Source organism: Myripristis murdjan, chromosome 22, assembly GCF_902150065.1.
Source record: "Myripristis murdjan chromosome 22, fMyrMur1.1, whole genome shotgun sequence".
NCBI classification, from domain to species: Eukaryota; Metazoa; Chordata; class Actinopteri; order Holocentriformes; family Holocentridae; genus Myripristis; species Myripristis murdjan.
In genome coordinates this window covers 16,917,034-16,931,352 of record NC_044001.1, presented here as the reverse complement: position 1 = coordinate 16,931,352, position 14,319 = coordinate 16,917,034, and the positions used below count along the sequence as shown (strand labels likewise).

Here is a 14,319-nt window from a genome sequence, read left to right as displayed (position 1 = left end):
TGCAAACCCGATACAAGTTTTGGCCACTTATTTTATTGTGATCAAGATAATATGCTTGACTACTACATCAACACTTTTCATAGGAAATATTAGCAACATTAGTTCAATATTATAGCATTAAATACGACAAAATGGACTAAGACAACGACTTCCTTCCTTTTTCATATTATTCTTACACTGAAGTATATCTACAGCAGCTTTTCAAATTAAAACATGCGTGTAACATGTATGCTTTATGTTCCTCAGAAAAAAACGAAACAAACCTAACAAATAAAAAGATAAGTAATAAATTAATTTTCATAATAAATAAGTAAAGAAATACGCGAGTGTATGACAATAAACTCACTCAGATATTGTGTACAGTTATTGTTTTGATAGATTTTTTGTTTTGTGACTAAGAAATCGCTGACAGGTATTGTCCTTCATGATTTGTTTTGTTTTGTTTTGTTTGTTTGTTTTTTAACGTTGCCCAAACGGAAGTTTCGTAACCGACTTCAGGAAATGACGTAAATTGATTTCAGCCAACGGCGGCAAAGCTGGAATTTGAAAGTTGCTACAGGCTAGCGGTCGGCTCGATAGGACAATATTAGCTTAGTTAACGACGCATTAATTCCGACTATTACAAAAATATCTCATGTTGTAGCGCTTTTATTACCTGTGCTGGCACCAGGGGACTGGGGGCTGTGTTTGTACAGCTTATGGATTTATTTATTGATAAAGTTAGCCGACTAGCTGTGACTTACCGCAGCGGAGAAGGGACGACGGCAGTACAGCGCCACCGATTCACCTTCAGCTTATCGTGAAAACTAGATTATCATGGGGAATGGTGGGAAGATAAACGACAATGTGTGCTACAGTGGAAGTATCGGTGCTTGCTGCTAGCTTCTCCTGACGTTTAATTAATACGAGCGCGCCATGTTCACGCGACCAAAATATGACTTTCCGCCGAGCACCGAGCGAGCCGCGTGCAGAGAGCCGCTGCGGTTAAAGATGAACCCGCACGGCGCCGTCCCGTTTGGTACAGATGTCTCGTGGAGGCTGAACTCGAGCTGGGACCGCACGCCGTTCATCCCACCTCATAGCATCGGGTTGAACTCGACAACAACCCGGGATGCGATGAGCTTCCCCAGTCATGTGGAGTCCACCGTGATGTCTGATGGCTCCATGGTCTGCGGGGATCCGGTCACTTTCCCCCTCCTGAGGGGGGCGGGACCACACCGCCACCCACTGCAACAAAACAAGTCACAGGTAGAGTCTCCTGCCAAGGTGTTTGCCAAGCTCAAATCCAAAGTTCAGACAGGGGCCATGTGTGGGAACGAGGGATTCCAAGTGGAGAGGGATATCCCCTTCAGAGCTAAGGAGATGGGGCGAGCAGAATTTAACTCACCCAGGAAGATAAGAGAGGACACCTGGACGGCTGACATGCCCAAGGAGAATCAAAGATTCAACTTTGCTAACGAAGCTGAAGCCTTGACCCTCTCACCCACACAGTCTCCGAGGAAAACCCTGAGCTGTGCACTGTCAGGCAGCAAAACTCTGCAGGGAATGTCTCCTGTGAAGGACGTGGGAATTTTTTTAAAGCCAAGAAATGGACACACACAGCCTAAGAGACGTGTCCTGGAGCCAGCAGCAGGGTTTCATCCCCACAGTTTGGTCAATACGAAGCCAATCCAGAGACCTTCACCCCTTATCAGAGACCTGGATGACTGTAAGATGACACACAGAACTCCTGTAAAGGTGCAGCCACCTAATTTGTCTACAGAAGGTGGTGATGGGAGAAATGTGCCTGTGGAGGCATGTGTTTTTCTCGACAAGCGTCCTCTGATGTCCCCCGCCAAGACGTTTGCTCACATGAAGAGGGAGAGGAAGAGAACATGGGAGCAGCAAGAGTCTTACACAGAGCGCAACAATGGAGGTGAGAAAGAAGTTAAGTATTTTGAGTATGACAGAGAAAATATAAGGAGTCAAACTCATTGTTATATCTTGTCTTTCTATTGACTGTGTCTAATATTTTTAGGCTTCCCCTGTCATTCACAAGCAAGGCCAACCTCCACTGCTGTTGAGTCTCACAACAGTACCAGCATGGTGGTTTTTAATAGCTTGCAAGGAAGTTCATTTTCTGCTCAGCAGTCAGAGATGAACTCCTCCAGGGTGCATGCCACCGACAGCCTTTCAGATGGTGATGCCAGCGATGAGACATCACCGCCCGCTGTGAAGCGACGTCCTGTCCCGATAGAAGACGTGCATCCCCGGGACTCAGCACAGACCCATATCTCAAAGCAACGTGAGAATACCTTCATTCATAAAGAGGCTGAAACTGTTTCTTACTTTGGGAGCGGATTCACTTACTGACTCGGCCATTCATTCACTTCACTCTAACTATCTAATGTTTGTGGTCTTTCTGTTTGAACAGGGTGCTTTGTTGAACTGGAAGAACTTCCTCAAATGTCCCCAACCAAGATGTTTGCATACATCAAGGAGAAGGAGAGGAAGAGGCAGCACCAAGAGGTTTACCAAGTCAGCAGCAGCACAAGGGTACTCAGGAGCAGGGGTGAGTGTGTCATGAGGTGGATGTGTGGGCGTTTGGTACACCTGCTTTGTATGACTTTTTGTGAACAATTAACAAACCAGTGTTTTGGAGTATTTTTTGCCCCAACAGTGCTCACATTTTAGGGTACTCCTGCTTCAGCTGTTTATCGTGTTATAGATGCAAGTGTGTGTAAGGTTTGTATTTTTTTTCTTTATGAATGTTTGATGTGGCGGCTACTGGCCAATGAGTTCACCCGTTGAAGATCAATAATCTATCTATAACTACACAATGTGCACCAGGCTGATACTTCGGTTGAACTGTATGTATGTCTGTTTTTGTTTGTTTTCTCATGTTGTCCAATGTGTTGTGAGGAGCACAAAATCCAATCCTCCACATTGTTTTTTCAATTTACAATTCTATATTTCTATTCTAAGTGTCCTTTTTTAAAATTGTCCATATTATTATTGTTTATTTCCCTTTAGGTCATAGCTGTCAGTCTCAAGACGGCCCGACATCAACAACTTCTGATAAAGGTGAGACAGAGGACGACACTCGTATGGACGCTTTTCATAATGATCAGCAAAGAGAATCTCCTGCTGACCAATCCAGGTTAGAGCCAGCTGACAGCCAATCAGATGCTGATCCCAGAGGTGACATCATGCTCCCTGCTCTGAAACCGCAACCTCCTCTGGTGGAGGACCCGGTTGTCTTGGATTCGCCTCGCATCACCATCCCAAAGAAATGTGAGGCCACGTTCAAATGCAACAGATGGCCCGTTCGCATGCAGTTTCCCGAAGTGAGTTAGTAGTTGATACCTTTGGACAACATCATTCAGGGCTGTGATAAACATACGACTTCACTGCATATTTCACACTAAGTCAACAATGCACTGTTTTGTATTCTCTTGTGTTGTAGACATCTGTGGTTTATCTCAAAAAGTGGGTGCTGAGATGTACTCGGAACGGCCTGTACGTTGATGGAGTTCGCAAGTAAGTGCATTTGGAATATCACGGACCCTTTTTGAAAAGTTTCCACAGAAAAAGATTTGGCCCGATGCAGGAAGTGAAATACAAACAAATTTGTTCTTATATTTGCTGCTATCTGGTGGTATTTGTATTTTGTTATTATCCAATGATTTCTGGCATTCACCAGTGTTTTCTTATTTTTATTTGTCGTCGTCACAGTCCATAAACTGGTTGTTCAACACATGGAAAGATACATTTTTAAATTGATTAACATAAAAAGGCATTAAATGAATATCAATGCATAATAGCATTTAGATTATCTTATGTTAAATTAAAATTAAGATTAAATTAAATTAAGATTTTTTGAATAGACATTTGAGTTTGCTGAAATACCAGCAAAAAAGTCTACAGACTACGACGGGTATTGAAAATAGTTGTATGCATTATCAATTTTAGAATGTGTATACAGTAGAACTGCATCACCGTGGAGTGGAGTTGACATGTCCTTATATATCTTATAAGAGCAATTTAAAGATAATGTTGCTGCATCCCACTGTTTGTTATTTTTGACTGCTGAGTGCCAACATTCAGACTTTTCACACCTGAGCACGGCTCCTTGATATAGAACTGTTCATGCAATGTCGTTTTTAGCATCTTTCGCCTTATTTTGCCTAATCTGAATCAGTGTTTTTGACTCATTTTTTCCATAAAGGGATGACAACACACCATGGCACAGCAACATCATCATGGAGACAATTTCTAGCTCTGTGCTGAAAACTGTCTCTGGCAGGGTTTATGTCTTGGTTGGCAAGATGAACATGGAAATTCAATCTGGTAAGCCAATTCCAATTTTGTTATGTCTAGCTGTTTTTTTTTTTTTTTTTTTTTTTAAATTGAGTATACACTGTATGCATGCTGCGTTGGGGGGGAAAAGACATTTAACTTATGCAGATACTAAATATGATATGGACTGACGTTCTTCTTTTCTGCATTTGTCTTTTGTTCTTTTGCAGAATTGCCAAGGTGGCTTTTGAGGAAGTTTGTTCATGGTTTCCCGTCAAACTGGAAGATGTATTATGAGAAGTTTCTGTCAGAGTCAGCAGAGTAAGATTATTCATTTCAGTCCATTCAGTACATTGAGTTGCCAGTGACAATGCTGCTTTTTATGTCAGTAGTGTTTCTGCTGCACATATGGAGTTTGTGTCAGCATGGGATGGATTGTATTTGAGTGGTACACTGAAAGCCATATTTATGGATGGAGTGTTGCTTGTCATCAGTAATCAAATAGAGTTTTCTAAAGAACTAACTGGATGTTGTATCCGTGTGGTAGCCTGGACCTTAAAGAGGAGAGGAACAATGACGGGAGAAGCACAAGAGCCCGGCCTGTGACACCTGCCACCACCCTGTGTGCAAAACGACACAGGGAGAAGCCTGTGAAAACATGTAAGTGTACGACTGGAAGTGCGATCCCCTTATTTGTACAATGAATGTAGAGAAGTTCATCTTTGTGACAGCCTTAAGATGATACGATATCCTACAAATATCCACGCTTTGATTTTCTCTAGATTTGACTTACTTTAACTCCCTTGTCTCTGGCATAAACCAAAAGTCACTCTCACGTCTCCAGCTGATTCACACTGCAGCAGCTCGGCTTCTCTCTGGTTTTAACAGACGACATCACGTCACCCCAGTCCTGGCTTCTCTTCACCGGCTGCATGTTCGATTTGGGATTGATTTTAAGATTTTATTGATTGTTTTAGATTATGTCTCGGTCAGGTTCCAGGCTACATTATAGAAATGTTGACCCAACATGAGCCAGTTTGCAGCCTTAGATGCTCGGCAGGGGCCCTTCTAGCCTTTCCAAAGTTGAGGCTTACATGTAAAGGTGACCGTGCTTTTGCCATCAGGGCCCCCTCGACTTTGGAACAACTTGCCTGAAGAGATAAGACTGGCCGAATCAGTAACTTCTTTTAAATCACCTCTTAAAATCCATTTTTGTAGACTTGCCTATATGTGATGACGCTTTATTATTCTTTTTATTTTTGCTTTTATTTTTGTAGTTGTAGTTTTTTCTAGTTCCTTTTATCTTTTTTAGTCTTTCAACACCCTGTTTTCTCTTTACAGTGTTTTACATCTTTTGTATTCCTGTTTTAATCTATATTGCTCTTGTTTGGCCTTTCTGTACAGCTTTCTGTTGCTATCAAAGCACTTTGCAAACTCTTTTTAATGATGATATATAAATAAAGCTTATTACTGAAAGATTGTTAGATCATTATTATTACATTCTTTTAAAATAAGCAGTCAGTTAAGTCATGTTTGAGTGGGCTTTGTTAGGTACTTTATCCACTTAATTATACATATATTGTCTCCTCCTCTCCAGCTGCTTCCTGTCCTCCCCCTTCCTCCGCTTCCTTCCTCATCGGTGGTACAAAAGTGTCTCGGAGTGGTCGGGTGATTAAGCCACCTCTAGAGTATTGGAAAGGAGGGAGGGTCATCCTAGATGCAGACATGAACGTCACCATCCACGAGTGTTACGATACTTCCATCTGCAACCCCGTAAGCAGCCAATCAGAAGTTCAAATGCATTACACAATCCACAATGCAATGTATCTTTTGGTCACTCCTCTCTGCTAACTGATTTGGTGAAATTTAAACGCCTGACATTCATGAACTAAGTATTTATGGATTATTTCTACCTCTTGCAGCCGATGGATACACCAGTTTCCACAAGGATGCCACAGAAACCTGCCAAGGTGTCTCTGCCTCGCAGTCAAGGTATTGATGCAAAGATACACAGTTGATCTAGTATAGTGTGAGAAGTTGTTGGCTGTAAATTTACAGTATGGCGTCTATTCACAGGCTGCCAACAGGATGAGGTGACCAGTACCAGCAGTGAGCCATCTGTACCTCTGAGAAAAGTCAAGACCACACACCACAAACGAAACAGAGCCAAGGCCAAGCTGGACAAGAAGTCACTTGAAGTTCCTGAGACATTGATCGGCCCTGAACAACGCTCTGACAGAATCGCCGGCCAAAGATCTCCCCCTCCAGAGGCAACATGTACAGACAGTATCCCTCAGTCTGGACTTCAGCCTGATCGGCACTCAACACATAGATCAAAAAAGCAGAGTTGCCTGCCTGAAACGTCTTCAGTGAGGGTCTTGATGAGGAAACGCACTCCACCAACACCTGCAGAACCTCCGACAGGCACTGACAGAGCGTCGCAGTCAGATGACGAGTTCTCCAGCAAGAGGAAGAGGAGGGGAAAGCCCCGCAAAAGGAGGGGCAAGAAGGCTCTTGACGAGTCACAGTCAAGTCACCAGTCTCCATCGAGTCAGCCATCAAATTCATCCGAGGACAGCGGGATGAATTTGAGAAAGAGAACTGCAGTATCAACAAAGAGCGATGCTAAACAGAAATCTAAAGTGCGCAAACAAAACCAAAGACACGACCCATCGCCACCTCCAAAGCCTGCACCCCAGCCAACCCAGTCCCGAAAGAAAATCAACAAGGGAAACAAAAATATCAGCACTAAGAAAGTGATTCCACAAGAGAAAGATGAAGACGAGTGGACTGAGGCAGAGCTTGTGAGGCTGCAGGAGTACGTTTTTAAGTTTCCGCCTGATGACAAACGTTGCTTTTTACAGAATTTGAGTTAATTATTGGGTGTCATACCTCTGTGTCTCATCATTGTAAATAGATGTGCATGCCTCTGCTATTCTGTTTTCCAGGGCTGTCAGCTCATGTCCCAAACACATGGGAAGTTACTGGGTAAATGTGGCCATGATCGTTGGGACACGCTCTGCAGAGGAGTGCCAGAAACGACACACATCCCAGGGGACGTTCCAGGCCTTGGCTAAGAGAGCCAAGAAGTCTAAAAAGGAGGACACAAAAAAAGAGCCAGGTACTTCAACCAGTAAACTTGCATGTATTGGGATGTATATTAAATTCTTAAACCTTACAAGCCAATGTTGTTCTAATTCCATAATTCCACAAACTTTTAACAAAAGGATTAATCTATCCATGTGACATTGTGAAAACATGCAAATGAAAAATAGATGCACTCGGTCTGGTCACTAAAAATGAACTTTTTAATTTCACTTTTTTTCAGCGTCAGGCCAAAGCTACCATAGTTTTGAAAATATATATATATATATATTTTTTTTTTAAAGAATGAACCCACTGAATTGGTGTGATTTAGATCTGCTGTGTGTGTGTATAACTAGCTGTGGATCCCACAATAACTGCCCGAGTGGGTACCTTGAGAAGAAAGCAGCAGGTCCGTCAGTTTCTGGAGGCCATGCCCAAAGACGACCTGGATGACGTCTTCAGCAGCTCTTCCATGCAAAGTCAACGATTCCAGGTAGCTCCCACTTTCACTTTCTCCTTTTATGAAAATCTGTTGTGTCACCTTGGTTCCTGGATGTCATTAACTCCCGCTTCTTTGACGGTGTGGGCAGGCTTGTGACTTGCAGGAGATGACATTTGTAACCTGTTTGAATTCCCATATAGGCAGGAACAAAGCCGACACACGAATAAGTGGTTGTATTGAGCAGCCACAAGACGTGTGTATGAATGAATGTGCAGCAGGATATTGCTGGAAAAGAATGTGCATGCTCATTTGACATTGGCTGGGTAAATTTGTGAAGTTGGAATGTCTCGTCTTTCTCCTGCAAAAAAAGTGTCACAAAGAGGACTCACTGCATCGTAATTGATGATGATGAATGATACCTTTCCCCTCATCTTTGTCACGCTCCATAGCTCCCCTCCATGACTCCCACTGGGAAGGACCGTGGGCTCACATTTATGGATCTTGAGCCCCTGACCCCCATGACGACAGGCGTCCTCTCAGCAAGGACCCCTCAGTGTCTCCATATCACTCCTGGCATGATGGGCTCTCCCAACAGGTGAACACAGTTTGACTTAACTGTTTGGTAGTTTATCTCACTTTTCAAAATATTAAGTTTTCAGAAAGTGTTATTCAATACTCATAGGGTTGCCAAGGGCCTTGAAAATCCTTGAAAGTTTGTGGATTTTGGGAAAAATAAAGTAAAGGTTATTTATTGATTTTATATGTAAAATTCAGTTGGTAGATTCAAAATAGATGATTTCACCAAGTTTGCGGAGTAGTAACTGAACCTTTCTTTGTTCTTCATGTTAAGGAACAATGATGACAAATACATCTATCAGCTCCAGAAGAGGATGAAGAAAAATCAGTTCAATGTGTACAAACACAGTCCTAATACGGTACTAGTTCATCAGTGTTCCTGCAGATGACGTTTAGGCACTTGCATGCATGGCAAAACTAAGACTATCAATGACCGAACTAAAACCATGTTCATATTAGTTACATGCACATTTCCTTTCTCTTTCAGAACTTCTCACCCACACCGTCAGTGAAACGAGCAATGAGAAGATGTGGTACCACAGGTACATTACAGAAAATCACGCTGCTCATTCATTTTAGTCTATGTAAAGGCAATTTTTTAGAAAATTGTGTGCTGTGCCGTATCTGCATGTCATATACGGGTCTAGAGATATTTTTGCAATCTCACACCCAGGTTTTTGTAAAGTTGATGACTGAACAGGTTGTAAATTCTGCAAGTGAGTTGTGTTATTTATCATGTTCCATTCATTTCTCTTTTCACCAGAAAATGATACCTTTGTTGTGTGGGAGATGTTCCCAGACAATGAAGAAGCATTGGCTGAAAGCGGAGAAGAGGATTTTTACTTCTCGGACAATGACTGATTTGGGGACAGAGTTGAAGCAGTTTTTAATGATCAAGTAGTTTAAACATTGATTAAAATTGATAGAAAAGAGGAGAAATTTGAAACTTGATTGTTGTTGGAAAAAAAAGGACATTGATCCCATTAGTTAACAGAAAATACTGTGTTGAAATCTGTTTGCCTCATATTTTGTCTTCTCTCGACACCTCAGATATGTAATAGTTGCCACTTTGGGACAGTGGGAAATGCTGGTCAAACACCTTCTTTCTTTTTTTCTCCCAGCGACCAATGTAACATTTGGACTCTGATTTACATTATATTAGACATTGTGCTGTTAATGGATAAAAAAAAAAAAAAATCCAGGATGTTTAAAGGAATGATGGAAAGTGCAAATGAAACAAACTTGTGGAAATATACATATATATCCTAAGGAAGTATACAGCATTGCTGTATATTCCCTTAGGAAACTCAGGAATTTAACTCATGTCTGGACTCACACATGGGCCAAGGTGCTCCATTTTTAAGTTTTTAGACAGACTACAAGTTCTATCAATTTTCCATGGCCTGTTACAAAGTATAAAAGTGAAATGAGTTTATGATGTAAACACGTCACTAATATTTTTACTGCTGTTTACTGATATACCCCTGTAAATAAATGTTTTGATATACATCTTAGGTTCACACATATTTGATGATTATAATTTAATAAAAGTGGGTTGTTTAATAGGTTTGGTTAATTTGTATCAAACAAGCCTGCCAGAGTTCATGAACTGCAAAGAGACGAGTACACTGGATGTGTTGTTTATTTTTATTTATTTATTTATTTAGAGTTCTTCACTTGTACACTTACCAACCTGCCTAGTCTTCAGTTTGTGATTTTCTGTGTTACACCAAATGCCTTTTGACAGTTGTGCATCCAGTCAAAGATAATACAGAAGGAAGAGAGGATGCACATAATATTCCAAACTTGGGAAACCTTTTTTTTACTCAAACTAAAATGTGTCAAGGAGGAAGTTCATCTGCCTAAAACTACAATACAATACTGTATATGTGACATAGCAGCATAAGAACTGAAAATGAACGAGGGATTTGTAAAAAAAAAAAAAAAGATCTCAATTCCCAGAGTAATATAATAATTTATTGACAATCCTGTATAAAACATCATTCAAGATTTTTTTCTCTATTATCTCCACAGACCATTGTCATTTTCTTATTGCTATCTTATATGGAGTATGCATTCCCTACTATGATTTCCAGACATTCAAGTGAATGCGCTCTCTCTCTCTCTCTCTCTCTCTCTCACACACACACACACACTACATATGAACACAGTCTTAGAAAAGGACTTTTAAGAAACAGTTGGAAACGATATGTTGACTGTTTTCTATTCACATTTACACTTTAAATGTTCTATTTACTGTATACATCTGTTAATTTTCTCAGTTCTAATACCAAGCATATCTTTGCACAGAGTTGTATACCAAAATCTCTATTTTTCTTTTCATGTTAACACAGAGTCTAAGTGCAGATTGGGTGTTGTATAAGCTGTTAGTTAGGATGACTAATTGAGTCCTTCATCCTCAACCAGATGTCATTCTCCATTATAATTATCAGAAGTTTGTATTTCATTACATTAATTTTATTTCTCCCCTATTTTTTTTACTCATCTCCTTGCTTCTGTCAATACTGTCTACATTATAACATATTTTTGAACATGTTTTGAATATCAGTGCAAAAAACAAACTGAAGTAACAACATTTTTGCCCCCTTTGTACAGTCACAGCTACAGTAAGGCATCATATGCTTGTACCAAAATATAAAACAAGTAGTGGTAGGTAGTGTAAGGGTCCACATACATGGCCAGACAACCCCAGGTAAGCAGAATCAACTACTACGGTAATATAACCCAAACTGTGATGTCCACACATGTGTACGGTCTGAATCACTGGGTAAAACAGCAAAGCAAGAAAATACGGCCCTACCTACAAAAGTTAAATAGAGTCCTTGTCTTTAGATACATCAACACACACACACACACACACAGTGCGGCTGCCGCCGACTCTTGCGGGGAAAAGAATCCCAGATGTTTTAAGACTCTGGTGGCACTGACCTGAACACAGAGCTATTATTTCTCCTAAATGTATACTAGCCTCATTTATTTATTTATTTGAGACTGATGTTCATTCCTCCTCCTTTTAAGTGAGATCAGTATTCTAAATAAATAAACAATATGTGTAAGAACATTCCCCTAACACTTGTGCTCTCAAACTATTGGGCTAAATCAGTGTCAGCTAAATATCTGGTATTTCACTGGTTAAATAGGCTGCATAACCAAGTGTTTTCCCGTTGCACTAAGATACTTTCCCTGTAAGGGAGGTGTGCAGCATTCACTGTTGGATTTTTACAGTGACAGCAACGAAATGTCAGAAGCTATAAGAAATCAGCTCCTGGCTACACTGCAGATGTCTGGTCGAGATGTGAAAAAAGTCAGTTGTGTTTTTCAGAAGCTGAACCTTGCCCGGAAAGATGTGCTTGCTGCAAACTCTTTAGCCCATATACTGCACTGTGCAACAAGATATGCAGCAAGCAGCTCAGATGTTGACATTGAAGATGTTGAAGGAATTCTGCTTGTTTGTGGAAGTGCCTGAATGCAATCTGCTGTGGCACATTGTGAAAAGGTGGTTGTCTCTGCTGCCATCTGCTGACACAGTCTGGAAGTGCTGGAAACCCCTGACCAACTACTTTCAGAGTCTGGGTGAGGAGGATGGCACTGAAGTGTGAGAGATGTAGGCTATTTTCTCTCTCTCAGTCATATTCTCAGGGGGTTTTCAGACTGCACAGAAGCACTTGAAGCCAAATCCTTTATCATCACTACTGTGTTTAAGGTAATGACTGGACTGAAGGAGAAACTTGAAAGAAAGTTTTTTGGCTTTGCTGTGAACAACAAACTCAACCGTGTAACTCCTGATCTGACTAAGAAATGTGAGATAGATTTTGTTGTTTTCTATGACAGAGCCAAGAAATATGAGTGAAAGATATGACTTCTGAGAACATCTTTGTCATGTCCATAGGGCTGGGTGATATATCGAAATAAAAATTATATCGATATACACTACTCACAAAAAGTTAGGGATATTTGGCTTTCAGGTGAAATTTATGGAAAATGTAAAAAGTTCACGCTACAGTGATATTATATCATGAAAGTGGGGCATTTAAGTAGACACTGGTGATTTCCTCATCTCAAACAATTTCTTGAAACAAAAGCCAACAACAGTGGTGGATATACCACAACAAAAAATGTCAGTGTCAATAGCTTGTCATGTGCCCTTGAGCATCAATTACAGCTTGACAATGACGTCTCATGCTGTTCACAAGTCGACTTATTGTCTGCTGAGGCATGGCATCCCACTCTTCTTGAAGGGCGGCCCTCAGGACATTGAGGTTCTGGGGTACAGAGCTCCGAGCCTCTACACGGCGACTCAGCTGATCCCATAGGTTTTCTATGGGATTCAGGTCTGAGAAAGTGCAGGCCACTCCATTTGAGGTACCCCAGTCTCCAGCAGCCGTTCCCTAATGATACGACCTCGATGAGCTGGAGCATCAAACACCTGATGTGAATTTTGCCGTTAAACTCCTTGTTAGAGAACAGCAACTTGTGCAAAAAGTACTGAAACATTGAACAGTTGGACATGTGCATTCAAAAGTTTACAGAAGGTCACATTAAGTTCACCTGTAAAGGTTATAATACATTTTAGGTTCATCCTGAAATTTCACCCGGAAGCCGAATATCCCTAACTTTTTGTGAGTAGTATATTTTTCAATGTGATATGGAATTAGACTATATCGTATATCGATTAGTTCAAATTTGCGCTGTGATCCTTTCTCTGCTGCGCTGCTGACCTGGAGCTCTCTGCACTGCTCCGCGAGCGGGGCAGGAAAGAACACCCCTAGAAAAGGTCCCACATTTCCGTATAACAACTTATAAATGCGCAAAGATACGTATCAGTATGTTTTTTTTGACATAACGTTCACTTTCCCGTTCATAAAGTCACCTTCTCTGTGTTACGAAGTGGGCTCTTTTTGACCATATTTCGGGGGACACTACAGCTGGAGCTAACGTTAACGTTTCAGAAAGGGTGTGTGTGTGTGTGTGTGTGTTTGTTTGTACCTAGACACATGAGAGAAGATAACTTTGCCCACTTAATGCCGATATCAGTAGATTAACCTGTCGGTTTATGCGGTGGTAGCAAATTTCGACAAAGCAGCAAAAATCGACAGAACACCGGCACTCTCGGGGTAATTTTATGGGGCCGGGGCCGTCTCCATATATTTCAAAGGGACCATTAGCTCCGTGGTTAGCGCTACTTATTGAGTGTGTATTTTGACTTAAAAGTCTGGTATTGGGTGCTTATATTGATTTGAAATGAACCGGAATGAATGTCAAATCAGAGATTATTGTATTGCATTGTATTATATTGACAAATGAAATGATTGATGCCTGTTGCCTTTGATGACAGATCTCTTGTAATGCACTTTATAACTGCACTAACTGAGTTCCCCTTTAGTACCCTTCTTGTTATTTATGCACTTGTTATTTATTCACACTGGATTCCAGTTAGAAATCCAGTTTGTCACATACCACCTATCTCTCATTCTTCCCAAAATGAAATGATAAGTAGTGTCTCACAAGAAATCATAGGCATTGTGAAGGAATTGAAACAGGCCAGGATCAGGGTTCCCGCGGTGTCTTAAAAGCATTTAATTTACGAATTTGGAAATAATACCTTAAAAAGACTTGAAAAGGTCTTGAATTTTGATATCTAGGTCTTAAAATTTGTTCTGTATATAACTTCCGTATCGCATTTCTCGTCAAATGTTTCATTTGTCAACCACGATTATTTTGATAAAATAACGTAAACAAAGAGCAGCAGAACCAATAATTTCGAACAGCCCCGGGAAAATGCTACCAATACGTCACTGAAGACGTAGCGCTACAGCAGACACAAGACTACGAACGACAAGACAAGTAGTTGGTTTTTTTTAAAACATTAGATAGTTAATTCACGCTTAGAAAATGGGGAAATGTAAATTCAGCGA

General features: G+C 40.9%; 1 protein-coding gene across 1 annotated transcript; it reads left to right on the top strand.

Annotated features, from left to right (window-relative positions):
• Positions 1-534: 534 nt before the first annotated feature.
• On the top strand, positions 535-9,892 carry mis18bp1 (MIS18 binding protein 1). The gene is made up of 17 exons (XM_030045215.1): positions 535-1,915; positions 2,018-2,284; positions 2,414-2,551; positions 3,013-3,326; positions 3,446-3,519; positions 4,208-4,329; positions 4,509-4,599; positions 4,826-4,938; positions 5,876-6,051; positions 6,201-6,270; positions 6,355-7,096; positions 7,227-7,399; positions 7,722-7,858; positions 8,257-8,402; positions 8,658-8,742; positions 8,871-8,925; positions 9,147-9,892. The coding sequence occupies exons 1-17, from the start codon at positions 916-918 to the stop codon at positions 9,242-9,244; spliced, it is 3,801 nt and encodes a 1,266-aa protein (XP_029901075.1). The 5' UTR covers positions 535-915; the 3' UTR covers positions 9,245-9,892.
• Positions 9,893-14,319: the final 4,427 nt, after the last annotated feature.

Coding starts and splice junctions, on each gene's coding strand:
- mis18bp1 (XM_030045215.1), top strand. CDS start 916: ATGTTCACGCGACCAAAATATGACTTTCCGCCGAGCACCGAGCGAGCC. Junction 4,600..4,825: donor TTTCTGTCAGAGTCAGCAGA/GTAAGATTATTC, acceptor TCCGTGTGGTAG/CCTGGACCTTAAAGAGGAGA. Junction 8,926..9,146: donor GAGAAGATGTGGTACCACAG/GTACATTACAGA, acceptor TCTTTTCACCAG/AAAATGATACCTTTGTTGTG.